This window comes from Anoplolepis gracilipes, chromosome 9 (genome assembly GCF_047496725.1).
Source record: "Anoplolepis gracilipes chromosome 9, ASM4749672v1, whole genome shotgun sequence".
Lineage (NCBI taxonomy): Eukaryota > Metazoa > Arthropoda > Insecta > Hymenoptera > Formicidae > Anoplolepis > Anoplolepis gracilipes.
This window is the reverse complement of record NC_132978.1, coordinates 10,749,579-10,774,940: the sequence shown is the minus strand read 5'-3', so window position 1 is coordinate 10,774,940 and position 25,362 is coordinate 10,749,579. Positions and strand designations below refer to the sequence as shown.

Genomic DNA, 25,362 nt, shown 5'->3' with positions numbered 1-25,362 from the left:
TTGAGCTAACGCTCGATAATCGGTTGTTGAGAGCACGGTCTCTGCTTCGGCAACGGGTTTCGGTCCTAGTCGATTAGAGGTCGATCGATTGTTGGAATTAATCGTTGATGGGTCTCTTTTCTTGTACCGGTAATACGACGTATCGTATTGAGGACGTCAACTGGAGGATTTAGGTCATGATTTACGCTCAGTAAAGAGGTCCGATCCAGTTGATAAATGTTCAGATTGTTGAACATTCATGAAATGGGTGTTCCTCTTGATCCGTCTACCAGCCCTATGACGTATCATGTGGACTGTCTGTATGATAGACACATATGCTCATCCGAAATCGTGCCTAATGGGTTTGAGTCGGTCTGAGATGCGGAACTGCACGAACGAGAATCGAGCGTACCCCATTCGCGATCGATTCCCTCGATCTTCCGTCCTCTTTCGATTCGGACTTAAACTCTTGCTCGGAGTTTGATCGCGCCCGACTTGTCGACTTCAAGTATGATTCTCGTGCGTGATGAAATGGGATTTTCGATCGTTTCGAAATTCGGGAGTGCCGTCAAAGTATCGCGCGTAAAAGTGCGGAAGTGCCGTCCAAACTATCGCGCGTTTTTACTTTCGTACGGTTTAAAATATTGCGCGATTTTATTTTTGTGCCGTTTCAGCAAATTAAAAAAAGTATATCGCGCGTATAAAACAATAGTTCCTAACGTTTCTTACAATCTGAGAGGAGGAGGAGGTCTAGAAGAGGCATCCTGCATCGGCGGAGCAACCCCAGGGTAAATATTATTTGTATATTAATTAATAAATGCCTTATACGAAATAATTCGATTCTTTTAGTTGAATGATTTAATTAAAAGAAATTCAGAGATAAAGATTTTTATATAAATCTTATAAAAGTTTTTATTTAAAAAGAAAAGTTTTTTAATTTACAAAGTTATTCCATATTTATATATATCTGCTTATTATTGTACGCGTCGAATATAAATTTATTAAGTATAATAATAAATTCTTTAATATTAATTATTTAAAATCGCTGCTATAATTTGGATTTTATTTTGTATGTTACAGATAACATAGCTTCAATATCGACAACTCCGCTGTTGCGCATCAGTGTCGGTGAGTGACAAAAAGCTTTTATTATATTTTAAAGCAACGGATTTGTGTAGAGATTTGTAGTTGTAGATTAATAGACTTGTAGATAAAGATGTAGATTGTAGATAAATTCGTTGTTTTAACCCTCGGACGGCGGAATGCATGCATGCCATACTCTGAGTCAATTTTAAATTATAAAAAAATTTCTCTTTGTACGTATTCCAAGAGAAAATTTTATATTACATTTTTCATTTACTTTGTTTTTAACTTTTGTTAAAATAGATATACCATTTGTATATTAAAATTGAAAGAAAAAGAAAAATATTAAAAAAAATAAAAATATATGATTTATTCCAGTTTTATGCAAGACATACATGAAATATTTATTTTAATTATATATATTAGATTTTTATAAAACAATTTTAAAGATACAAATGTTTAATGACCCGCCGACAGAGGGATTGATATGCATGCTAATATATTTTACATACACCGAAAAAATTATATTCTCAGCTTAAGAATATTTCATTTAACTTTATAATATATTTCTTTAAAATAAACATTAAGAAGATCTTCTTACAATTAGTTTAAGAGAGAAATCTTCTAAAGAGATAACTTTCAGATATTCTTAGCAAGTAAGAATATACTTATATACTGAATAGAATATTTTCTTATCATTATATTATTTAATATTTGAAATTATGAATCCCAATAATAAAAAAAAGCAATTTTACAAATGGACATTTGCTATTTATTAAAATTTTGACAAGTTAAATATATATATATATATATATATATATATATATATATATACACATACATAGTTTTACTTAATTTATATATATATAAGATATGTCAAAAAAGTATTAATATGTAAAGAAGAAAATATTCTCGTTTATTAAAAATATATCTATAAGGATAGTTTATAAAAGTATATATTTCGAGAATATAATTTTTTCGGTATATACATGATTATATTATCTTTTGCGACTTTAAACGACTGAATGACGTACAACGCGTCTAGAAAACCATTATATCGTACGATCCTAAACAAATATAGGTCGTCTTATTTGCCGGCGATAATAATTAACCAGCAGTAGGAAGGAATTATTTTTCTTTTTTGATATCTGGCTAAAAATCGAGTCAGAATGAATATGGCCAGGAGCAACAAAGGTAGGTCCAACTGGCTAGAAAAGTACATGGTCAAATACTGGCCTCGTTACCCGGCCAACACCCGCCGGACAATGGGCAGAGGCGCAGAGCGTTTTTTAATCATATCTAAGCGCTCTACGAGTCTCGAGCAAAGCGGTCCTTTCCGTTCCCGGCTATCTTGTCGGCCACCCGAACGAGCCGACGAAACCGTGCCCCGCGAGAAGCCGCCAATCACGATCCAACTGCGGATCCATACCCGTATCGATACGCGCCGGCATAGATCGATCGGTCGGGGCCTTCCGCCCACCGAAGCGCGCACAACCTCGCGACATTCGCCGGATTGATATTGATATCGATCGCACAAAAATATGAGTATATTCTAAAGTAAAATATTACAAAGTTTAGAATTAAATATTACTAATCGCGTACAAGTATGCCAATTGGATAATCGGCATTAATTAACAGTAATTAATAAAGTTTCTTTTCCCGAAATTAATATATCAAACGTCCTGCTCTTAAAATTGTAAATTCAAAGCGACAAGTAATTAAATGAATTAAATGAGTCAATGAATAGAATTACAGTAATTAAATAAAATAAAATTATATTATAAATATATATTTATATATCATATATATATATATATAGTTACATAAGAGTCTCTTGCAACAATGATCTGGGTTAATTAATTTTGATAAGTAATTTTCTTTTTTTTTTTCAAATCTCGATTAGTTGTTACAGAAAGTGTCTCGCATCAACTTTTTTTATTAGTAATACAAGAATTTATACGATTAAATATTTAGCGGGGACCTTCTTTTAGCTCTAATGCTTTAGTTATATAAATTAAAATGCTTGTCAAGTAAAAATTAAAACTTTTATTTTTTATTTTATCTTTTTTAAAATAATGTGTAATAAAAATTAATGAAATTTTTACGATTATGACAGCGAACACGATATAATTCGGACAATTTTTACTTAAATAAGTAAAAAATTAACATTTTTCTCTAATTAAAAAAATTTTGTATATATACATATACATATATATTTGATTTTTATTTCATTTAATTGAATCTATCGATATCTAATAGTTTATTATTGTATTTGTGGAACAATATAATAATCTAAATTATTAAATTGTTGAAAAAAAATTTTTTTCTCATATAAAATAAGTTTTAATTTGTAAAATGTAGAATGCAAAAATAGCGTTTAATAAAAGAAAAAGAATTACCAAAAATCAAGATATTATTGGCAAAATTAGAATTTTGACAATATTTACATGGTTATTTGATATTAAAAGTAAATTGTTGCCAGTGTGGAGAAATAACAAATTATTTTTAGGTGAAAGTGAATAAGTAAAATGTGTTAATAAATTTTGTAGACAAATTCTATTGGCTGTCGAATGCGTTAGTGATTTTGGACAAAAAATATGTTCAATCGCGAGGAAGATTCACAGAAACATTTCTATATTATAAAAGATTATTAAATATTATAGTAACAAAATTACTTAAGCCATGATCTTCATATCGGCATATTCAATCTGTCAAGTGTAGGAGTTACGTTTCTATATCATTGTTATTTTCAGCCGCGTTTCCTTCGTCCTTTATATTCAAATCTTTAACAAACTCACACCAGTTTATTCCTTCTCCACAATCTGGTTCTTTTTCGGATGCCCACCAAAGTGCTGTCTGTAAACAATAAATAGTATGTAACATTACTTTTTCATTGAATTTCTTCACATATGATATATATATATATGCACTAATCAATACCTTTACATTTACAGGTACAGTAGGTGGTAGAGGATCGATCTTCGCGTTCATAAATTGCAGCAAGTCGTTATAATCGATTTTACCGTCCTCGGCTTTATGTAAACTTGTAAGAATAATAACACGTTATATTTTATAATTGTTAAATCGATTAGTTAAATTACAAATTCGTTAAAAAAAAATAACTTACTGATCTAGCATGGAATTCAATAATTCTACGTCGATGGGAATCCTGCAACCGCGCAAGATCGTATACAGGAGTTCTCGAGGTAAGAATCCTGTTTTATTTCTATCCCAATGATGTAGATCTTCTTTTAAGCGATCGAGATCATGCCATAGAAATCGATATAGTTCCGTATGTAATAATTGTCTAAAAGATTACAATTAATAATTATCCATTTTATACATTATAGGTATATTAATAATTTTCCGTTTTATTTTTAAATGTTTATAAGATAAAAAATCTTCGACATATTTTTACGTTAAAAAAATTATTCTTCATATTTTATATCTTACAAAAAAATTTCATTTAGATAAGATTTATAACATACCTCACATATTCTCTGGACTTATGTTCGATTTTCTCGTGAGATGAATAATATCGAGCAATCGTAATTATTTCATGTTCTGTTATTTTATCTCCCATATACCGACGCAATGCTTCTCTAAAAAATTTAATCACAGAAAATTTAATCATAGAAAATAATAAAAAATATATAAATTATTTTATATACGCACTTAAACTTTTCATATTCCAACATCCGAATGTCATCTTTCAAATCTTTAGGTGGAGCATAAATTTGGATAAATTCAGTATAGACTGGTTGTAAATGCTCTCGAAGTTTTTTCATTATTAATTTTTTGTTTGCTTTGGGAAACTACAATAGAAAAATAATTATTTTTTTCATTTAAAATTAACTGGAATATGGAACAGAATTATAAGTAGAATTTTAAATAGAATTTGAAAATAAAAAAATTTTTTAATAAAAAATTTTAATATTATTTAATACAAGTTACTATAATAAAATTTTCAATATTATTATAGTAACTTGATAATTAGTTTTTTATTTAATTATAAAAATTAACAAATTAATTTTCTCTTTTTCAATCTTATTTTGAAATATATTTAAAATATGTATTAAAATATACAAAAATTTTTCAAGATTTTTGCGAATATTGTAGATATCTAAATTTTTTGTTAATTCAAAAATAAGTATATTGTATCATCCATGAGAAAGGCTCATATAATGAATTGTCTATTTTTGTTATTTGGAAGTTAAAATGATAATGAGGATATGCATATTTTCACAAACCTTGTCGCAATGTAACTCCATGTAACGGAGAACATAAATATCCGCAGACGTAATCTCGAAATGAAAGTCGTTCAGGTTTATACATGCTCCTATATAAAAATCTTGTGGTTTATAGTACTGCGGTTTCTTGCTCGTGAAAATATCTTGATCAGGCAACATTATCGGCATTCGTTTTTGAAACAAGGATCTCTGAAAGCCTAAGAATTTAATTTTTTAGATTTATATGTAAGATTTATATAATATATTAGATAATATTTTTGATTTGATGTTTTATTTTAATCTTATTTTAATATTATTTCTCTTTGTGTATGTATGTATATATATCTCCTAATATTATGAAATATTTATGCAAGATTATTAATATTATAGTAACTTGATGATTAGTTCTCTATTTACTCATAAAAATTAAACATTTTTTTTCAGCCTTATTTTGACATATATTTTTTATGTAAATTTTTATATATTAAAATTTTTTAAGCTTTTTTCGAATATTGTAGATACCTGAATTTCGTTTGGCTAATTCAAAAATAGATATTGTATCGTCCATGAGAAATACTCTTATAATGAATTGTCTATCTTCGTTAACTGGAATTTTTGATATCATTTTCGCTCGAAATCTCAAGACGTAACTATTAAAGCCCTGCCTGAAATAATAATAAAAATAGAATTAAAAATAAAAAAAATTTTAAACCATATTTTGCTTTTCACTTACTTGTCGTGATATAAAAACTTAATGAAATCTGCCTTGGGTGGTTTTGGTATCATTGTAAAACAGTTACCAAGAGAATCTTCATAAGATCCAAAACCATTGTAGGGTGGTATGTATCTCTCTACCTTCTGATACTGTTCATCTTTTTGGGGTTGTATCAAAGTCGTGAAATCATCCAAACCGTACTTTGTTCTAAAGATTATTTTAAAAATATGCACGCAAGTGAGTTTTTGAATTTTTTGAGAATAGAATTTTTTAAGAAATTTTACCGATAATACTCCTTCGTAAAAGCATCCATGTCCGTAATAACAATTTTTCTACCAAAAACATTGATCTCCGCTCCGATACCTAATTCATTATCTTTGTAATAATTGACGGAAATTTTGCCAGTATCGAGAGAATCCACCATATAATAACCCTGTCTTGTATCTTCACCTAAGACATTTAAAATCGTGAAACGATCTTCTGCGCCGATAGGTTGCAATCCAGTATAAAACTAAAATCAATTTAAAAATAAAGTTAAATAGAAAATTTGTGATATTTGATTATAATATAATATAAATATATATCACATTTAATATTTAGTATAACATAAAAATTTATTAATAATATGTTTCATGCTTTTAAGTTAAAATTCGCGATAATATTATACTTGTCATACTTTTGGTATTTTCATTCTTTTAACGAACATAGAACCCGAGTCGCGGCCAGCATTTGTAGGTACATTTTCTTTGATCTCCATTGTATTATCAGAGAGATAATAATGCAATTCGAGGTCGTGGACGATACCGTGCAAGCTTTCAGTATCATCCCAATATCCGTAAAATCGGAGCACCTGTCTATCATACTTTAAAAAGTTGCCAAGAGTGTCCACCATGCGATTAGGCTTTCTTGGAAATATTTCCTGTGCACAAAAAATATAACATAAATTTGGTATAATTAAATTAATACAGTATTAATATAATAACAATAAGTAAATTGTATAGTAATTTTATTTTAAAATACTTTATTTTAAGCATGTTTATATAAACTCTATATATACTTACGACTTTTCGGACTTCAGAATACGGATCTTTTGGTATGTCAATAGGATCGGGTACTGGTATTCCCATGCGATTAAGAAAATGTCTTGTAAATTTATCGCAGTCTACGATTTTGTACACTCGTCCGTATATCTCAGGTTCCTTGCCAATATTTAAATCAAGTATATCGTAATATCTGTATTTCACTTGATCGGGGATTGGTATTCTTTGCCGTCTAACCAGAATCCCTTTGCATAAAAAATTATTATAATAATTGTAATAAACATTTTATTTTACATTTATAATAATTACTATAATGTTTATTTATACTTTGATTTTTTTTTATTATGGTGTTTGCGTTAGATGTAATAAAGTACAAATATATAAGAAAATAATTAAATATATATATATATATATATATATATATATATATGTAAATAAAATAATGCTGTCAACAAAATAGAAACAGAGAAAAATTATAAAAATGAAATGCACCGTTGAACCTTGCTCAAGACCGCTGTTATCCACAGACGGCTCTACGATCTTTATCGTTCCGTCTTCTAGAAAAAAACTGATGTTCACCACGCGAATGTGAAAGGCAGTTTTCCACTTCTCCTGCACAGTTTCTTGAAAAAACGCTTTGAACATAAGTCTCTAAAAACGCAATCAAAGCAAAAGTAATGTTATTAATTTAGATTAATTTTTAAATAAAAAAAAAAATCGAAAATGTAATTCATTTATTGAATAATGATTATTTTTTGTTACAATTATTATAGCACTTTTCTTTTAAAAAAGAATTTATTTTTTTAAAAGTAAAATATAATTTTTTAATAAAATTTTATTTTTAAAATGTATTTATTATCAATTATACTTGGCCATCGTATGCCAGCCATGGCGGGATTTCTGGCATCTCTTCTGGGGGATAAATGGATGAATAACGGCTGTAAACGCTCGTATCTGCTTTCTCGGATAAATAATATACTCCATCGTGTATCTTATCGAAATGTTGTCTTTTGTGAAATCTAGTTCTGCCAAGCTGCACAAGATATGCTCATATTTATGATATACATTAAACTCTTTCATTCTGTATATATTTCAATATTTTTATATTGCGCTTATATTTTATATAAAAAGAATTCTAAATTTTATTATACACTTCTCTTTACAATTAATATTATTAGTATATAATAATGTAATATTTGGTTGATTATATATGTTATAACTTATAAACTTATTATAAATATAAAAGCACTTACATTCTTGTCATCAAAGCTAAATCCTGGAAGGCAAGGTAATATCTGCGATACTCGATGCATACTGATAAAAATTCAATCAATTTATTATCAAATTATCATATTAAATTAATTACAAATAATAGCAGAGAAGATGTGTACACGAGTATATGTACCCGAAGCTTTGTACGGCGAGAATATCACCGACAAGCGATAAGAGAGAAAAGTACCATATTTATACATTATATCATTGAGTTTCCTTGGTGATCGTTAGATCTATACAGTACACAGTAATATAGTAAGAAGATATGATCTTTTACAACTTAATGCTGAGAAATAGAAAGATATAACTTTTTATTTAATTGCTAAGAAATAATTATTTTTATTTGAATTACAACATATTTTATATAAATGCAAATAATTTTGCGATAATAAAAAGACACATATACATTGTATATATAATATTTATTATTTTTAACAATTTATGTAACGCATCACAGAATATATTTATAGATACATAGATATTGTTAGATGTATATATATATATATAATCTATAGCAAAATCTTTCTGTGATACAAATATAAAGCGTATATAATATATATATATATCAATTTTTTAAGAGAATTATACTATATTAAAACTATATAATTATTACTATATTAACTACGTTAATGTATCTCTTTGATAAGATGTATTTTATAAAAGCATGTATATTAATGTAATCACTTATTTAATTGCTTATTAGTTAATATCGCAATTAATATGTAATATGTAACACATTACTCAATTTTCTGAGAAAGCAGTATTGAAACAGCGTAACAAAAAAAGGGAATACAATTGCAATGAAACTATTTTTATGATTGACTTTTACAATATGAATATATCGTACAAACCAATCATAATATATATTATTCACAGATTATTCTATAGTAACATATACATATAATGTTGTGATTTTTGTCTCATATAATCATTAATTCAAACATATAACAGAAAATAATAAATGTATTTAATATCTAATGACAAAATTTGTGGAATGAAGAAATTTGCAATAATTCTTATATGCATTGAGTTAATCATAATCACAGTTATGATTAATATACAATCGTATTCTCGCAGATTGCGAATGTTACTCATATTATTTGAGATTTACGAATCTAACATACATTGTCAATTGTAGTATTTAATTAAACATTCAATGATCGAATATTTTAAATACATTTCTAAAAAGAGAATATAAAATTTAATACATATATAAAATTATAAAATCTATTGAAACTCAACTTTTTTATGCATATTGTAATTATACATTTCTTATGCATTTACAGGTATTGTTCTACTGACCAGTGTATAGAGAGAATAGCAGTTCGAGTTATACTACTAAGCCAATTTGTGTTACTCTTCTTGAAGGTTGCAGCAACGATGTAAATCGGATCATTTCTATGCCATTGGACGGCGTAAGTACAAATATTTAATAAGATCTTATTTTATAAGACGTTTCGCGTCTCACATAGCACCATATTTCTTATTTTAATATACATATATATAAATCGTTTGTTTAACAACATAACATAGTCAACGGAATTTTATAATTGTAATATTTGAAACTTTCATCGTTTGTAAAAATTGTTCAGCGGGAATTGAAGCGGTTGTTTTGTCAGACAACTGCATAAACGTTCGAAGCCCCGCTTACTTCTTCTTTTTTTCTAGTCTTTAATTTCCGGTTGTAAATCGTGCCAGGAAGTAATAGCCTTTGAAACGTCAAGTTCGCTTAATTTCAAGTGAAGTTGTCCTATCACATTGCTTCCAGTTGACAGCCAACCCTTTTGAGTGCATACAGATACCTCTAATATTCGCGTGTTTAAATCTCCCTGCGAAACCACATATTCGAATTGCTCGTCAAATGTCGGATTACAATTGTCCTTCATTACGGCAGTCTTGCGCTTTGTTTCTTTGTGTCGGTCCGGCAAAAGATAGAGTTTTACATATGGATCCGGTATATTGTGTGGATCATTTTGAGGGAGTGGTAGATTACTGTAATGTAACATGTACATATAATAAGAGATAATATTAATTTGATTCATTATGTAACAATGAGATATCGATTAACTTACGCAATTCTATGTACAACAACAATAAGTTTCTGTCTCTGCACACTATAACGTAACGTCAATTGCATTCTGCCTAATTTTGCTTCGCCCTGAGAAGACGTTATGCTTGAGTTTCTGTGGATAAGCTGAGGACTTCCGGTCAAAGAGGACGGAGCGCTAGTACTGATTATTAATTCTTCTACTGCGGTCGGTTCCTCTGGTAAAAGCGTGGTTTCATTATTATGAGACTGACTGTTGACTGATTCTTTTGAAGGTTGTTTTTTGAGAGGGCTAGGAGGTACTGTAAGAAAACATATACTATTATAATGCGTTATACATTTACCATATAATAGGGTTTAAAAAACCTTTTTTTATTTAGAAAAATTAAGTTCTATTCAATTTAAAAAAATAAAAGCCATTCGAACAATATTAATATTATTCTACTTACCACTAGAAGATAATGCGTTACTAATGTTAGATTCCTGACGATCAATTCGTTTATTTAATTGATTGATATCATGATCATCTTCATCTTCTTCGGAAGTGGGTTCCGGCTGTTCGTATTTCAAAATCTATAAAAATAAGTTGTTTTGTTGTTTTGCGATCCTGTTGTTTGATATCTCTATTTAATTGTCAAATTTTGTACATATATAAAGTTTTTTTCTATTACTTACATTTAATGACATTGACAATACAAGTTTGCTATCCGCTTCGGCCATTTGCAGATCGTATGGTTGTTGCGTTACTTCCAAATTATTCTTTTCCAAAAGTAAGGAAAGATTATAACTCATTTCCCCAACTGTCATGGCAGTTTTCTCATCTATAATCTAAAATGTAAACAATTATTGAATTATTATTAAATAATAATTTGTTTCTCTCACATATTCTCTTTTAAAAAGTGCATAGCAAACCTTTATGTATAAAACGCCAGTTTCAGGATTGCTGACTAAAAAGGTATATCCTTGTTCCCATACTGGGTCGCAAGAACGTAGTATAGTAGGCGTTCTTTCTTTTTTTCCATCAACTCTTGCTTCCAAATAAACATCAGGTTGTTTATTTCCTCGAATGCACTATGCACACATAATGCAATATTAATCATTTCATTAAAAATAGATAATTTTTTTCTTACACATATTATAGTTTACATACTGGTAAATTTTTAGCAGAATCGATATAGAGTATAAGAAGGGCTGTACTCATCGATGTAACTCTAAGTTCCTGAGTTTCTATTAAAGCCTGCACAAAAGTTATTAATTAAAACTTGTATATAAACATTAACGTTAAAGGAATATCTATATAGGTTTTCTTTACTTACAGCTTTCAAGTCAGCAGGATTTTTTGAAAGTTGTAACCACATTAATCGCAAGTGAACCATACCATGTTTTGCTTGTTCCAAAGAGACCCACTACAAAATAGGATCAATTTGATTATTAAGATAATATAAACTTTTAAATAGAGATAAATATGAGATAAATGCCATACTCACTGTATCAATGGTGCCTTTTTTCTTCACTCTGTTAATTTCAATGGTAGCTCTGTCAAACAATTTGAAACATAAACAGATTTTTAAAAATCTTTGATTATATAAACTCTTATTAAATTTTTAAGAATGTTATGCAACATTATTTCAGCAGTTTCACAGATGATTTTTGGTGATAATGATGTACAGTCACAATTTACAAAATATAATATATGTCTATATATATTGCATTTTGTAAATACATATTGTATATTCATGATGAGCATTTTTATGAATTTTTCATGCAGCAATAATGCAGTTATATTATTCAATTCTGATGCACTTTTCTAATTCTGGCTTTAAGAAGGATACAAAAGCATATTAATACACATTATATATACATTTATAAAACATGCAACATTCCGCAGTATTAATTTATTGCATAAATAAAATAGATGTTTCAATGTGTTTATATAATATGTAATAAGAGTAATGTGGTGACATGAATTTAGAATTATGCTTAACTAAAGTTTATTGAAATTTTCATATACCAGATTTTTCCATATGTATTTTGAGGAAACAGCATGCATCACAGGTACATGATTAATGCTTACGTTTAAAATTTTTTTATAAATGCTGCAATATTTCATAGAAATAATTCATATAATAAGGAGAAGATGCAGTCTTTCAAGCGTAACCTACTATATTCAGTGGCAAAGTATTTGCGCATATACTAAGTCACATTTCTATACAAGTCTCTTATAAAATGCATCATATATTGATCTGGTCTAGGATTGATGTACTTGCTACATTTAGTGATACCTGCCAAGTGGATCATCTTGAGCAGCGTTGTCTTTGTCAAAGAGCTGGGCAACCATCGTGTTGTAGGCTCCCAAGCCCTCTTTCACTATAAACTGTCACCACATAATCTATTTTAGTTGCTAGTCTTATTAAGTCACCTGATCACTCTGATTAATTAACTAAAATAATCACAACTAGAATAAATGTAGGAATGTTTTTGTTAAAATATTTTTAAAAAACGAAAAATGATTAATTATAATTATATTAACAAAAAAGTTAATAAAAATATTCAATATATACAAGATTATAGAAATATTCAAAATTACTACAAATATATTCAAAATTAGTATGCAGATGTAGAAAATACAAAAAAAAAAAATTAATTTTAATAACAACTCCAAAAAATTATAATATACGTTTTTTTTCTTAAAAGAATTAAAAATAAAATAAAATGTGTTCGCACGTGCGTTAAAAGCTATATATAATATGTGTATAGCGCCAATCAAAATAAGTATATCAATATAAGTTTAAAACACAAGTATATACTACATTAGGAAAGGAGATAAAGAAATCTATTTTATTATTTATACGAATAACACATTTATACTATGAAGACGCACGACTAAATGACATGCTCGAACAATAACATCAAAATGGACATCTATAGTTTTTGTTAGTGCATATGCAAGCATTGCTTCATTTACAAATTATAATTACCACCTGCCAAGGAAATCATCACATAGTACCCCAGGGACATTTGGATCCCAATCCCAAAGAGACACCACAGCTTCTTGCATATTGCATGAACTGATTATAGCCTGTGTGCCAATGATGTATAACAAATATAAAGATGATATTCTTTTAATGGCAACTATATATTTTAAATTATATTGATTATTTCCTTCTATGTAGTATTTATAATACTTTATAAATATATATAAATTCTCATAAAAAATTAACATAATATTTCCATCTCTCAATTATAAATATAATATATTTGTAATTTAATTTGAGTAATAATTGCAATATGCCGCTAAATAGATGAGTGATGGTGTATTTCATAATGTGACGATTTTACTGTATATTTTTTATGTGTAAAGCATTACTAAAGAAAATTAGTAAATTAAAAAATGGAACCAACATGCATCCACAAATATCATGAAAACATTTAAACCAATAATATAAATATTAATTCAAATATCAAATACCCACACACATAATGAGACATCATGCAATAAGCTTCTTCATGAATAAATAATATAAATTAATGGATAAATAATATAATAATATAAATTTAATGAATATAAAATAAATAATGTATGTACAATATAATAAATTATATATAAAATTGTTTGTAACAAAAACATATTAATTAACAAGAATATATTAAATTTTAAAAAATTTTTAGTTTCTTTAAATTTATTTTTATGTGATTAATTGATGATATGGAAGCAGAAATATTTTAAATGAATAATGGAAAAAAGGTACAGAATGTTGTATATAACTATACCTTCCAAGACTTTCATCGCCCTTAGTGTCATCATAGTCCCACAACAATATAGTCAGTTGCTGCGCGATGGCTGAAGGCACGGCACACTAGTCCCATATAATATGCACATCACATACACACATACATACCAACGTATGGAATAACATTATATTAACATAAATTAAAATATATATTCTATCTGCAATCCGAAAAAGGTAACACTAACCATTAAAAAAGAGAAAATAGGGAAACGTGGTCGTAGAAATTGTTTCGAAACAAGTGTTTGCGATTGATTAAAAGTTATATGTGTGTATGTAAAAATTATGTAAAAAAGCAGAAGGGTTGGCTGTTTAGAACGTTAGATTAGCAATGATTGAATGTTTAATATATAAAAGATACTTATCTCTCTATTTATAAGTAAATGTAAGAATGTTGTGATATATCCAAAAATATATCGTTAACTTAATTGATTATTGTAATAAAATAACTGTGTACAGATAATTCTTACAATTTGCCTTTTAAATTGATGGATTTAAATTGCTATTTTTTCTTACCAAGTAGAAGACCTTGTGTTGTATTTTTTTGAAAGATACATGTCAATAGATTGCGGTGAAGCACATGCATTAAACATTGTTAATATGTATTTTGTGCAACTAAAGTATGAAATATTGTACATACCTCACACCAAAAGTCCCACTTTGGATTAACAGTATTGTCAATAGTTTTCGTTCTAAATTCTTGGGCACCAACATTTATGATGGCATATGGATCAGATTTGCCTTTACCTAACACTCCAATATCTTTCTTCATCAAATGTTTTGCTTCTACAACGTGAATTCTCAGAATACCCTAATTAAAAAAAAACAAAAAAAAACGAAACACATGAAAATATTTCATAAACAGATATATAATATTATACAAAATTTGCTATAAATATTATTATAAATCTTACTTCAGGTTCAGGCATCTTTAAAGATTCCATTGGTACTTCTTCGCTTAATGGTATAATTATTTTGTTTGGCAATACAGCAATAGCTGCTACTTGTTCAACAATCGTCTTCCTTAAAATTTCACTGAAAAAAATACCATGTTTTTGCTTAAATCTCTTCAACCAAAAAGCCATTTTTAATTAGCTATCAATTTCAGAACAGAAAATATAATTTTGTATTAAAAAAATTCCTACCTGAATCCGGGTAAATCTAATACATCAGCCATTCCTACTAAGTTGAAGTTGATAATAGGATTATTCAAATAGAATATCTGTACACCTCCGATTAATGGCATTACAGATAACATAGGTTTCATAACAACGCGTACCAAACCACGTATCTGAAAATATTCAATTTTTACTAAAAATTATAAAAAATGTTCTATACAATCGAGTTTCAATATGCTTACTTGAAAATCCTTAATACCACCTTTAATGTTTCCAACAAAAAAGGTAATATCACAATCACCAGCATACCTATAAAATACAATATTTTATAAAATACATATTATTTTTTAAATATTAATATACTGTGAAAAAACAATGAGATACGTACATAATATCTGCATCTAAAATGATCTCATTTCTTGAAGTATTTTTATCATATACTTTGATTCCATAAATTTTTGGTGGCTGTAAAAGATCACTTTTGTAAATTTTAAGAAAAAAATGCGCGCACACGCACACATACACACATACACACATATATATATATATATATATATATATATATATATATTATAAGTAAAAATATACTTTAAAAATAAGTTGTATAAAAGTGGAAAATTAAACTTACAATGCGACCTAAGACTAGTCGATCAAATTGAAAGCCTTTTATTTTATATTCAGTTAATTTCTCAACAATTGATGGTTCTATACTTTGTTTACACAGTTGACGAACAAAGTGATTCATACTTGGCCACACTTTATATAAGATCTGAAAATATAGAAAACAAATTGTGAAAAATTCAATTGATTTTTGCTTCTAAAATGATTAAACAGTTTAAAATTTATTTCTTATAAAAAATAAGATTTAATATGATATAAATAAATTATAAAGCATACTCTGTTTAACCATTCAGCTCTATCGAAATCAGGAAAATACACCCATGATGGTAATTCGTCTATTCGGCCCATAATCATTACTTTTTCGTTAGCCAATGCACTTGCTTGTGTTGTAAGCATTCTCAGTTCATTGTCTTTTTTATTTTCTGTTTTCCATACGGAAAATGCGATTGGCGCAATCAACCAAGCTATGCTATAGTTGAAGTATCCCCATCCCCAGATGATACCGGCTGCTGCCAGTTTAGTTAGAAATGATATAGTTAGCGAGCCGATGTTCATATATGGCCAAGTAATTGGTTTAGAAACTTTATTAGAAGTATTGTTTTCTGATTCTCCTTCCATTATCGAGTATTATTATCGATTATTAGCAACCGGATCTTGGTTTACCTGTAAATAAAAAATATGTAATCTTTTTTGTTATAAAATAACTTGGAAATATCTTTATTCATGGAATTTTATACAGAAAACATCTCAGTGAACGAGTCATATTTAAGCCAATGTTTGCTTTAAATAATTATCTCTGATTTAAATAAGAACTTTTTAAAGGAGTTACTTTTACATATAAAAATAAATATTATATTTGAGAACACATATAATAATTTTACACAACTACATTTTAATTATCAATTCTGCAGAAACAATAACACTACATTTTGCATGCATTCATTTAATTAATATTTATTAACGCTATTAATTATCACTGCCAAGCTTAGATAGTTATCTTACTTTGAAATTGCTCTATTGTATAGTTACAAGAGTACCTCTATCCGCACATTAGATTATATCAACGCAATTCATGGTGACCTTTAAGGAGAGAAAGAGAGAGATGAGAACGTACAATTTTGACGACACAGATTGTCCACACATTAACACACTAACCTTGCCAATCTAGACAAGATATGTAAAATATCAAGCGTGATAAATGTCGTCAAAACAACATATTTTTATTACAACTACATATTACAATTATATTTTTATTACAGCATACCATTTATATTTTATTACATTTATATTTTTATTGCAAATAGTTAACAATTCACCAAAACGAAAATATTTACTTTATTTGCTAATATGATTAAAAATCATTAAACTCAATATTCAACAATAGCATTTTTTTATTTTTAAAAACGTTTTATGCTACTTATTGTATTGTTATGTCCATATTATTATCATTCTTATATTGTTATTACTCTTTTTACTATTGTATTTATATTTTTAGAAAATGTTTATTGTCATCATTTGATCACTAATAATTTTTTAATTCAAATTTTATGAGAGTGGACAACAAATAAGCACTTTCAGATTTTTTTTATTACATTTCTATCACAAAAGATAATATGTTCTTCTCGAAAAAGTAAAAGGTTCGCCTGTGAATAAAGTAAAATCAGGGAATACAACAACCGTAATCATAATATTGTGACATGCATATATAAAAGTTATTAAAAGTGATTAACATGAGAAACGAATTCTTTTGTAACTTTATAACATTCCAGTTTCTGATTCACAACAATCTAGTTATTGTTTGCGTTTCTCGTTGCGAAATGATTCACATAACGATAAGATAACGTTTATGGCAATTGTAATTGTTGGTAAAGATGTGATTCGCATTTACAAAATGGTACAAAAATCGATTCTCCAAACACAAGGAAATAGAACTTGTTGATTTCTCTTCTTATGAAACAGGGATTTAACTGAAATCTAAACATAGCTCAATCTCCACGCAGATGTATATAGTTTACAGATGCTCCGTTTTCTAATAACATATTACACGTGTACTACTTAGATATTCCGAGCAATTCGTATAAACGAGGATTATAACGCAGTAGAATTAAAACATTAAATATAATTAAACTTCAACAAAATGTGAGCAAAAAAATTTCGGTTTGCAATAATTTTTAAAAATACTTTAATAAAAATATAGTTTGAAACGATAGTAGAAAACATTTAATATAAAAGATTTTTATTAAATTATTGCAGATATAAACAAAATTTGTCATACAAACTTCTGTATACACACAACATGTGCATTTCTAAATAATTTATTTTATAATTATTATATATGTAATTCCATGCATATTATATACTTTCATAGGCCATTTTAATATAAAAAAAAGTAAAAATGTCATAAAATCATCAAGTTTTGCAATCAAATTTTGCTATCATAAACCAATCATTTAATAAGTATTATTTGTAAAGAACTATTGCAAAAAGCATTGAAGAAGCAATTGTATTTTTTAAGAATTTCTAAGGAAATTTAAAAAAAATAAAATCTTAAAATTTCTGTTAAAAACGATTCGAGTCATAAATAATGAAAAAGCCGCAAGCGATTCTTGTAACCTGTATGGGTTGTTGAGGCCGTCAGTTCTATTATTGGAATAGATTTGCCCTTCGATAATATTGACATATAAATTTTAGAATAATATTTTCATGTATTCTTTTTCATCTGCATTTCACGATTGTATAAACACATTTGTATTAAAAATATAAATATATGGTATGCAAACATAAAACGCGAATCTGTATTTGATCGAATGTATATCTCGAGCAGTAAAATTATAAAATCATATACTACACACAAACACAAAAACAATTTTTATTGTATATTAACACGAATTATGTTCTATAAATTTATATATTTATCATCATTACATACGTATAATTCACGTCACAAATCGTAAATTGAGGTTTGATTTATCCTTTTTTTATAGATTTTAGCCATTAACTCTATATATATTCGACGGAATATAAAATTAGGTACACGTCACTAATTTATGTATCCATTCCTCGCCTATACCGTATTAAAATATTTGTTTCGGAAAATCAATCGCTCAAGAATTAATACATTCGAGACAATTACACACTGATGAAGCAACCAACGTACAGCGTTGGCTTTGTTTGCAGTAATTGAGAAAATAAATTGCTTACAATATACTTGGAATCGAGCAACATATACATATGTGTATTTGTATTCTACCTTTTTTTTTAGCGATGATGACAAAATGACAAACACGCGTATGAACATACAGATTGCCGCTCCAATACTGCTCCCTACCTAACCAAGCTTTAACCATGATCGGACTCGCCTCTCGCCTCTTGCCTGAAGTGCTGCGCGGTAGCGCGAATGACGTCATGGTCAGCTGATTACGCGAAGTTGTCGGTTGTCGGTAAGCTGTAAGTAGCTACTGTCAGTCCGTTATTGTTATTATTGTCGTACAGTGACTTTCTCGCGGTGATTTTCCTTGGTGTTCTCGCTCGGAGAGATTTCATTTCGGTTACCTGTTCAAGATCTTCCAATTTTTCGCGAAGCATCGTCCCGTCTTTCTGCGATAGCCTGAACGACGAGAAAATCTCATCATGGGTCTCGTATGCTCCACAGCTCAGGTAAGGCTAAGATTCGAAGATATCGCTGTCTGACTCACACTTTCTAGAGAAATAGACTTTTTCTTTTCTCTCACTGAGGAAAGAACTACGCATCATTGTTTACTTAGCGAGATTATTATGATTATGCAGTAATTATAATTATACTCCATTGTTGAAATTGTTGTATTTATTTTATATTCTATGGACAAAGAAGCTTTATATATATATGTATAAATCCAGTGCATATATATATATATATATATATATATATATATATATATATATATATATATATATATATATACAGGATTTTTTATATATGCTGGACTTTTTTAAAAATATAGTTGAATCAATTTCAACTTCTCATTTTGCTATGCATCATTGGAAATTTTATGAACTCATGTGTGCAAATGATCGATGTATTCTATACATCACTTGTATGTTTTGATTATATATGTATCTCTAAAATATTGTATGCAATTATACTATATATATTAGGATGCATATAGTATATAAGTGCTATATTTTTTCAAGATCTTTTGGTATGATAAAACCAATGATTATTACAAAGATTTTAATATTATTATAAGACATAAGAATAAGTTATATCATTTGAGAAATTACTATTGTATGTTTTTGCTTTATCTATTTATAAATACCATGAATTTGTGTCCTATACTATTCTCTTTTACTATATAGCTTGCGTGCTTGTGTGGAAGCACAGCTTGCAGTTTCTGTTGTTCTCAATGTCCCACATGCAGGAACAGCACAAGTACTCGCATCATGTATGCGTTGCTTTTATTGCTCGGAACTATCGCAGCCTGCATTACACTGGCTCCTGGACTTCAGAATGTTCTTAAAAAGGTAAAGAAATATTCTTGTTAATAATTAGAAACATTTTATATATAATGGTCTTATATATACTATATTTAAAGACCAAATGTCTTATACATACTATATTTAAATAGGTTCCATTCTGCAATAGTTCCAGTTATGCTCCATCAGAGGTTGCTCTGGACTGCGACTCTGCAGTTGGTTATTTAGCAGTTTATAGAATATGTTTTATTCTTTCCCTGTATTTTTTCTTGATGTCTGTAATAATGATCAGAGTGAAAAGTTCACAAGATCCACGAGCACCGATACAAAATGGGTAATTGAGATAGTTTACAGTTTACATTTTACTGCTTAAAATTGAGACTCTTATAACATTTATACAAAATTCTCAGATTTTGGGCAATTAAGTATCTTTTGATAATTGGAGGAATTATTGGCGCTTTCTTTATTCCGGAAAATTCATTTGGATCTACTTGGATGTATTTTGGGATGATAGGAGGTTTTCTCTTTATAATTATTCAGTTGATTCTGATTGTTGATTTTGCTCATTCTTGGGCTGATGCGTGGGTAGGAAATTATGAGGAGACTGAATCGAAAGGATGGTAAGAAGATATTTTTTTAATAATATAAATGCAGTAGACATTCTTGTTATCAATATACGAAATATTTTTAGGTATGCCGCACTATTAGGTGCATCTTTCTTCAATTATGCTGTTTCTATCACTGGGGTGGTGTTACTTTATATATATTATACACATGTAAGATTATTAATTTTTTTTATTTTAGTACAGATTTATAGATTTGCCACAAGGCAATATATATATGTACTTATTTATTTTCTTTATATTTATAGGAAAGTACATGTGCCCTTAACAAATTTTTCATTTCATTTAATTTGATTCTGTGTGTCATTACCAGTATTTTGTCAGTATTACCGACTGTACAAGAACATCAACCGCGATCAGGGCTTCTTCAGTCTTCTGTGGTAACATTATATGTGGTATATTTAACATGGAGTGGTATATCAAACAGTCCAGGTAGGTATAAAAATGATTCAGAGTAAGGAACATGTGACTCATATTTTATTTTTGATCGTTATTATTTGTTTATTATTACATTAATTTATAGATCATCAGTGCAATCCTGGTTTCCTTGGTATATTCTCTGGTAATGATGCAAAAAATCGTGTCACGTTTGACAAAGAAAGTATTATTGGACTTATAATTTGGTTCAGCTGTGTTTTATACAGTTCCTTACGTACAGCATCTAAATCATCAAAGATTACAATGTCCGAAAATGTGCTTGTTCAAGATAACGGAGCTGGTAAATATTAGTTTAATATCTGCTTGTGTATGTGATTTAATAACAATTTTGGAAGCATATATTGTTCTTTCTATTGAGTATCTTCACAAAAGTATTTGTTTTTTAATATGTTGACAGTGTATAATATCTATCTTTCTACCTTCCATCTTTTGCTTATACATTTAATGTTGTAAAAGTTAAAATAGTTGTATTAAATATCGATCTTTCTATATAGTTAGGAATGCAGGAGAACAGTCTCTTATTGGCAGTGAAGGTAGGCACACACTACACTTTATAAGTAGAGTTTATTTTCTGATCATATGTTTTGATTATATGCATTTACATCTTTAAAAAATATATATTAATATGTTTATATATATATTTGCACAGATAAAACTTATTCAAGTTTACTTATACATGTAATAGAAAATATCTTCTATATTTTTATAATTATGTAGTATTGAATCTGCTTAGTAATTAGTGTGTGTTTATCTTTGCTTATGTTACATCTGTTTGTTTTGTTAGTCTATTTTTGTTTGTCATTGTTAAACATATATTTTTTGCAAACATAAATATGGTTGTCTTATACAATTGTTATTATATAATTTTCATAATATTAAAATTAAATGTTGAAAATACAAGTTTATTATTTTTGCAATTATAATTTCAGTATATATGTATGTGATAAAATGGCATCTATGCACATATGCATGCACTTTACAACAGAATATTGTTAAAAACACATTTATATGAAAAGCTATGCTTGCTTTAGTCTTTTTATTTGTAGTTTAGTAGCTTTTTCTTTTGTGTTATTTCTCGTTTTCCTAAATGTAACCAGATTATACTACAGTAGAAGGACGCAATCACGATGCAGAAGGTGGGAATGATGCTAAAGTTTGGGATAATGAAGAAGAGAAAGTGGCATATAACTGGAGTTTCTTTCATCTCATGTTTGCTCTTGCTACTTTGTATGTTATGATGACGCTTACAAATTGGTATAAGTATGTATATTGGTATATGTATCTGTACTTTTATATTGAACTATTAACATATTGTTTTAATCTGCATTAATATCATTATATTATTTTCATAGACCAAACTCCAGTCTAGATACCTTAAATGCAAACGCTGCTTCAATGTGGGTGAAAATTATTTCTTCATGGATGTGTTTGGGTCTTTATGTATGGTCGATGATAGCACCTGCAGTTTTTCCGAACAGAGATTTCTCTTAAGCTTCTGGACTTATCGGAAACGAAAATCCAGCAGCCTATGAAACAGGTATCTATAATTCAGTCTCGTATAATGTAAATGAATTATGATAAACAGTAAATAGATGTATCTATATATCTAAATATAATTTAAAAATCTTATGTTACAGACATTTCTCTGCTTATGATCTAACATTGAAATGCTAATCACGATTATTTGCGCCAAATAATGCAATTTAAAATATTGCATATTAAAAGTATATTAATATTATAGGAAATAGATACACATTTTATGTGCGAATTTGCTTCCTCAATAATTATATGTCTTTGATATAGAGATATTATATTGCAGAGAATATATATATATATACATATATATTTATGTGTTATATACATATGCTGCATGTAATTTAGCACTAAACTTTTATTAACTAATATTTTAAGTTATGCAAATCGATTTAACTTTTAATAATGTGCTTTAGTCTGAGAAACTAACAGTTATTATTACATGCTTTATATAAGAAAGTCAGTTTTATTAATACATATATGTGAAATAATACGTATATGAAAAATTACAGTACGTGTAAAAATATAATACAAAAATACATACTTATATGTCTAGGATAAAATTTATGATATTATTTGAAAAGTCGTTTCAGCATCTATTCGATTTATATACTATGCAATATGTTGCATGTACTCAAGTAATATTGCTGTACCACTGATGCATTTATAACTAGTTTATAACTGAAACTGACGCATAATTGTGCGTTGTGTGTTATTGAGATATATATATATATATATATAAATTGCATATATATTCTTATCAAGTATGATCTTATTCATGTGTAATATGGCAAATTTAAATATTTTTAATGGTGCTGTTTATTCAAATTTATAGCATTTGGAATTTATTGATATGTAGAATAATAATCAAAACTGTAATTTATTTATTAATACATTTGTTGTTTTTCTTTTTTTTAAATTATATTGTTTTATGCTTTCATTTTCAGCTAAAACACACAGCCTCAATTTAGAGCTTTCTTGTAATATCATCTGCCTATTGCAAAACGTACATAACAACGTCTATAAAAGAAGTTAATTACAACTTATTTCATTGAATGAGAGTACTATTAAGAGTATAAGAAGAGATAATATGCGATGTAATTTGCGTTCTATAATATAAAAAAAAGGATTTCTTGAAAAAATTTTTTGTAAAACATTTAAAGATAACTATAAGTGTGTGTATCAATGAACTGCATTTTTTGTCCAGATTTAAATGATTTGAAATACTTTCTTTCATGTGTTCATTTGTTTAAACTTTTAAAATTTTGGTTTAAAAGTTTAAACAAAGGAACATATGAAAGAAAGAAGTATTTTAAATCATATAAATATATATTCTATGTAAATACACTTAATAATTATCAGATAATAATTATATTATAATGTATTATGAATTATTATAAGATTATAAGTTACTTTAATGTTGCAAATATATTTTTGACTTATTTGACAAGATATGTTGCAACAATTATATATCATATATGTATGTGACAAACATGATGTATTTTATGTTTGACAAGATTAAAATATTTTTCAGTGATACTCGGAACATATAAAACAGATTTTAATTTAAGTTTTACCTCTGTATATCTGTATGTATGTATAAATATAAAATATTAGAACAATCTAAACATTTTTTTTTATTTTTACTATACTCTTTTGTGTGTAATAAAGGATTGTATTAAGAAATTATGTATAAACTTTCTTCAACAATATATGTAAGACATAGAAGTAGAGAATAAGACAAAAATTATAGGTATATGAAGCATATATTTAATATTCAATATCAACAATAATTATACTTTATTGTCTAAAATTTTCTAAGCAATATATTCCAAAGGCATTTATATATACACAACACTTACAAGATATTAACATTATTTTTTCTCATTGATGGTATCGTACTAGTAATATATATAATAAATTATATAATGTGATTATTATTGTAAATGTAGTAACTATAGCTAATTGTTTTTGCTTTAGGTTAATTACATTTTTATTTAATTTATAGATACAAAGATATCTTGATCATGTGCTTTTATTTTTAAATATTGTTACTTTTTAAATAATTATTTTTTCTATTTTTTTATTGCGAGGCCGGAGGAATTAAAGAATGCAATGTCAATCTGTATAAATTATAATTTATATGACACTCTATTGCCTAAAATGTAAAATATATAATATTCTTTGTAAACATGTTAAGTTTATCAATTGTATGTAATAATGAGTAATTAATATTTACTAATAGTTATATTTGTTTAACTACATATGCAGAAATGGAAAAATTTATATCCAAAGTACATATCTAGATTTTCAAGAAAAAAGAGAATTTTTTTTTAAAGGATATTTTGATTTATTTCGCTAATTATTTTTTCGTAGAAAAAAGATTTATGAATATTTTACTTAATTTTACATAGTAATTTCTTT

The 25,362-nt window shown here is 27.6% G+C and overlaps 3 protein-coding genes across 13 annotated transcripts; 1 reads left to right on the top strand and 2 right to left on the bottom strand.

Moving 5' to 3' along the window:
* Positions 1–3,786: 3,786 nt before the first annotated feature.
* Positions 3,787–8,684, bottom strand: LOC140669494 (EF-hand domain-containing family member C2). Its single transcript, XM_072899387.1, has 14 exons — positions 8,300–8,684; positions 7,915–8,079; positions 7,547–7,697; positions 7,068–7,291; positions 6,683–6,925; positions 6,291–6,517; positions 6,025–6,213; positions 5,814–5,956; positions 5,313–5,509; positions 4,738–4,877; positions 4,551–4,664; positions 4,190–4,369; positions 4,003–4,105; positions 3,787–3,918 (listed from the first exon to the last, which is right to left on the bottom strand). The coding sequence occupies exons 1-14, from the start codon at positions 8,357–8,359 to the stop codon at positions 3,787–3,789; spliced, it is 2,268 nt and encodes a 755-aa protein (XP_072755488.1). The 5' UTR covers positions 8,360–8,684.
* A 535-nt stretch (positions 8,685–9,219) lies between these two features.
* Esyt2 (extended synaptotagmin-like protein 2) lies at positions 9,220–19,274 on the bottom strand. 6 transcript variants are annotated; one of them, XM_072898987.1, is made up of 18 exons: positions 19,143–19,255; positions 16,895–16,972; positions 16,169–16,555; positions 15,900–16,040; positions 15,660–15,736; positions 15,514–15,580; positions 15,299–15,444; positions 15,068–15,188; positions 14,794–14,964; positions 14,137–14,222; positions 11,853–11,901; positions 11,682–11,771; positions 11,516–11,602; positions 11,278–11,436; positions 11,041–11,193; positions 10,815–10,938; positions 10,391–10,667; positions 9,221–10,310 (listed from the first exon to the last, which is right to left on the bottom strand). In XM_072898987.1, exons 3-18 carry the CDS (start codon positions 16,508–16,510, stop codon positions 9,983–9,985), a joined length of 2,418 nt encoding a protein of 805 aa, XP_072755088.1. In that variant the 5' UTR covers positions 16,511–16,555; positions 16,895–16,972; positions 19,143–19,255; the 3' UTR covers positions 9,221–9,982. The 6 variants fall into 6 exon arrangements, with proteins under 6 accessions (XP_072755086.1, XP_072755088.1, XP_072755083.1 ...); XM_072898982.1 differs by lacking the exon at positions 14,137–14,222 and adding an exon at positions 13,347–13,444; XM_072898986.1 differs by lacking the exon at positions 14,137–14,222 and adding an exon at positions 12,648–12,739.
* Positions 19,275–19,331: 57 nt separating this feature from the next.
* Positions 19,332–24,136, top strand: Tms1 (serine incorporator TMS1). Of its 6 annotated transcripts, none has more exons than XM_072898989.1 (11): positions 19,336–19,549; positions 20,228–20,392; positions 20,497–20,678; positions 20,755–20,964; positions 21,036–21,120; positions 21,216–21,399; positions 21,491–21,685; positions 21,900–21,938; positions 22,515–22,665; positions 22,758–22,942; positions 23,886–24,136. In XM_072898989.1, exons 1-10 carry the CDS (start codon positions 19,523–19,525, stop codon positions 22,894–22,896), a joined length of 1,377 nt encoding a protein of 458 aa, XP_072755090.1. In that variant the 5' UTR covers positions 19,336–19,522; the 3' UTR covers positions 22,897–22,942; positions 23,886–24,136. The 6 variants fall into 6 exon arrangements, with proteins under 6 accessions (XP_072755095.1, XP_072755090.1, XP_072755091.1 ...); XM_072898988.1 differs by lacking the exon at positions 23,886–24,136 and adding an exon at positions 23,043–23,247 and having other exon boundaries at positions 19,337–19,549; XM_072898990.1 differs by lacking the exon at positions 23,886–24,136 and having other exon boundaries at positions 22,758–22,945.
* Positions 24,137–25,362: the final 1,226 nt, after the last annotated feature.

Coding starts and splice junctions, on each gene's coding strand:
- Tms1 (XM_072898989.1), top strand. CDS start 19,523: ATGGGTCTCGTATGCTCCACAGCTCAG. Junction 20,679..20,754: donor CGAGCACCGATACAAAATGG/GTAATTGAGATA, acceptor CAAAATTCTCAG/ATTTTGGGCAATTAAGTATC. Junction 21,400..21,490: donor TGGTATATCAAACAGTCCAG/GTAGGTATAAAA, acceptor ATTAATTTATAG/ATCATCAGTGCAATCCTGGT.
- Esyt2 (XM_072898984.1), bottom strand. CDS start 16,510: ATGGAAGGAGAATCAGAAAACAATACTTCTAATAAAGTTTCTAAACCA. Junction 15,189..15,298: donor TTAGATTTACCCGGATTCAG/GTAGGAATTTTT, acceptor TATTTTTTTCAG/TGAAATTTTAAGGAAGACGA. Junction 10,668..10,814: donor TAACGCATTATCTTCTAGTG/GTAAGTAGAATA, acceptor GTTTTCTTACAG/TACCTCCTAGCCCTCTCAAA.
- LOC140669494 (XM_072899387.1), bottom strand. CDS start 8,359: ATGCATCGAGTATCGCAGATATTACCTTGCCTTCCAGGATTTAGCTTT. Junction 6,518..6,682: donor AAAGAATGAAAATACCAAAA/GTATGACAAGTA, acceptor AATTGATTTTAG/TTTTATACTGGATTGCAACC. Junction 3,919..4,002: donor CTGTACCTGTAAATGTAAAG/GTATTGATTAGT, acceptor TATTGTTTACAG/ACAGCACTTTGGTGGGCATC.